The 1,887-nt window shown below is 41.0% G+C and overlaps 1 protein-coding gene across 3 annotated transcripts in view; it reads right to left on the bottom strand.

Moving 5' to 3' along the window:
* LOC108554445 (protein D2) overlaps nt 1-879 on the bottom strand; it is a 1,929-nt gene extending 1,050 nt beyond the window's left edge. The window contains exons 1-2 of one of the 3 annotated variants that reach the window (XM_017909728.1): nt 785-879; nt 4-218 (exon numbers count right to left, since the gene is read on the bottom strand). In XM_017909728.1, the coding sequence (XP_017765217.1) occupies nt 4-159 (156 nt within the window). In that variant the 5' untranslated portion in view covers nt 160-218; nt 785-879. Of the gene's footprint in view, nt 1-3; nt 219-309; nt 407-633; nt 708-784 lie in introns of those variants that run through there. The other 2 variants (XM_017909727.1, XM_017909729.1) reach the window with 2 other exon arrangements.
* Nucleotides 880-1,887: the final 1,008 nt, after the last annotated feature.

Genomic DNA, 1,887 nt, shown 5'->3' with positions numbered 1-1,887 from the left:
ATTCCATGTAACTGTAGGTTTATCCTTAACTTGCGTCGGTGTCAATACTTTCCCGATATCCACGGAAATTTCATTCCCATACGTAACCTGTAGCACATCTTGCGGCACCTTGTCTATTACGTCGGGCACGACACCGTGTGTTTGTAACGCCTGAACCATCGTGGATGATAAAAGACGAGTCCCAATCTCGATCAAAGGTTTTCTTCCTATCAGATTAGCTGAAAATACACACGAATAATAATGGATAATACACATCAAGAAAGCAAAGATCGATCCATTTTTCGTAAACATCTTTCGTAATGATCAAACCGGCAACATGCAGAGGTTATTGCAAATGGCCAACACTCGACTGTGGGATAACCAACTTAATTGATACCGAACATGCCTGCTCTTGCATAATTTTTCACGAACGCCTACATGACGCCGAGGCACGATTTTACGTCATCGAAAAAGAAAAGAAAAACGCGGAAAAGAAAGACGAGAAGGGCCGGGGAGAGGGAATAGAGAACAAAATACCCGATAGAGAGTTGAAATGTTCGAAAACGATGCAAAAGAGAAAAAAGGTACGTTTTCGTGATTACAGTTACGAGAAAATTAAACGCGATAGATTTCCATAAATCTAATGGATATTACTTGCGTTGGTTAAAAGCAGTGACATGACTCGATACGCGAACTAACTCACTAAACGGAAGAACACTTGGTGAAAGATACAGCAAATACGATTCACTTTCCGCCGATCTTAGACACCGACACACCACAGAGCCGGCTTTCTTACCGCACCTACCTATTCTATATCAAACGTTCCTTCGCATACACGGTACTGTCTTCTACGCTAATAGTAGCACACTGCGAAAACTCTCATATGCACTGTGGCCAATCCGTTTATGCGAAGCACCGTGGAACCCACCAATCGGTATAAGCAGATACTACCGCCATCTATCGGAAATGATGGATCAACAACCCGTACATAAGAAACTTTCAATAAATGAGCGGGAATATGAAACAAAATATTACTTTATTGGTGTGAAATAATATACTGTACACAATAAACTAAGCAGATGCATGTAACATATGATCTTTTTTATATCTCTTTCTATACGCGCTCACGCGCGCCCACGCATACATACATACAATATACACATCATGCATACGTCATACAACATTAAAAATTGCATACAACATTACATTTTGGTGTACACATACATGCTAAACTTTGGCGAAACGGAATTACCTCGATGCAACGCGACAATGTTACAAACAATCCTCGTGCAGAAACAAAGATCGCGCGAAATTGACAAAAGATCGATATCGAAAGTATATACGAATGGGAAGCCTGTCCCAGAACATTATTGTCCTTATTCACTCGAGCTTTTCTCTTATATTATATTCCATTTAGTTTCGCGATACACCTATCACATGTTTCGCGTACGATGCTAATATCCAAGGGATCAACGACCATTCTCTCTTTCGCGTTAAACTTATTAATTTTCCTCTCGTTCTTCTTTCGTTGAACACGTGTACACGCTTTTTATTTCTTCCTACTAGAATTGTTTACCTAAAAAGATTAAGCGTATTCGAGTGGAACAAGTTACTATTATTTACAAAAAAAGGTACAAAAACGAACGCATTAACGTCACGACAATCGCGGCGCGAGCGTAAGAAAGGAAAACGTCTTCCCTCTGCTTCTCCCTGCCCCTCAAAGATCGCGCACCGACCCCGTCCCCACCCAGCCGGCGTGCTTCGCTATAACTTTGTTCCGTTATAACTATTAGCATTCGTCATTTGCACTTTTATGCGATTCTACGACTAAACGTCCAACTCTCATCGGCGATTGCCAATTATCGTAGAAAAAACGTTCGGAGAAAAGGAACAAAAGAGAGGGAAAGA

Source organism: Eufriesea mexicana, unplaced genomic scaffold, assembly GCF_001483705.2.
Source record: "Eufriesea mexicana isolate 0111107269 unplaced genomic scaffold, ASM148370v2 scaffold21577, whole genome shotgun sequence".
Taxonomy (NCBI): domain Eukaryota; kingdom Metazoa; phylum Arthropoda; class Insecta; order Hymenoptera; family Apidae; genus Eufriesea; species Eufriesea mexicana.
The sequence above is the reverse complement of the archived record's forward strand: the minus strand, read 5'-3'. Positions and strand labels throughout refer to the sequence as shown.